Source organism: Pyrgilauda ruficollis, unplaced genomic scaffold (assembly GCF_017590135.1).
Source record: "Pyrgilauda ruficollis isolate IOZ18807 unplaced genomic scaffold, ASM1759013v1 scaffold159, whole genome shotgun sequence".
Classification (NCBI taxonomy): Eukaryota; Metazoa; Chordata; class Aves; order Passeriformes; family Passeridae; genus Pyrgilauda; species Pyrgilauda ruficollis.
In genome coordinates this window covers 419,062-419,516 of record NW_024514654.1, presented here as the reverse complement: position 1 = coordinate 419,516, position 455 = coordinate 419,062, and the positions used below count along the sequence as shown (strand labels likewise).

Below are 455 nucleotides of genomic sequence, written 5' to 3'. Positions count from 1 at the left end.
GCACAGGGCGCCTGCGCGGGGCGGGGCGGGGCGCGCGCGGCTATAAAGCGGGCGGCCGCGGCCGAGGAGAGGCAGTCGGGAGCGGGCGGCGGCGGGCGCGGGTTGGGCTGTGGGGTGGGATTGCGGCGGGAGCGGCGGCGGCGCGTGCAGTGCGCGCGGGGAGGCGGGCCCGGCGGCGTTAAACCTCCCCCGGGCCATGTCCCGGGCGGCCTGAGCGGGGCCAGCCCCATGCGGCGCCGGTAGCGCCCGTCAGCGAGCGTAGCCGAGCGCAGCGCTATGGCCGACGCGGCGCCCGCTGAACCGGGGCCGGAGCCCCAGTGCGAACCGGAGCTTCGCTCCGAGCCCGAGGCGCGGCCGGAGCCGCAATCTGAGCCCGAGCCGCAGCCCGAGCCCGGAGAGGCGCCGACGGAGGACGGCGATGCCGGGCGGCTGCCGCCCCCCGGGGCGGAGGCGGC

The 455-nt window shown here is 80.9% G+C and overlaps 1 protein-coding gene across 1 annotated transcript in view; it reads left to right on the top strand.

Annotated features, from left to right (window-relative positions):
* The first annotated feature begins 65 nt into the window (after positions 1–65).
* The window catches only part of HEXIM1 (HEXIM P-TEFb complex subunit 1), a 1,410-nt gene continuing 1,020 nt past the window's right edge, over positions 66–455 (top strand). The window contains 1 exon segment of the mRNA XM_041461996.1: positions 66–455. Coding sequence (XP_041317930.1) covers positions 277–455 — 179 coding nt within the window. The 5' untranslated portion in view covers positions 66–276.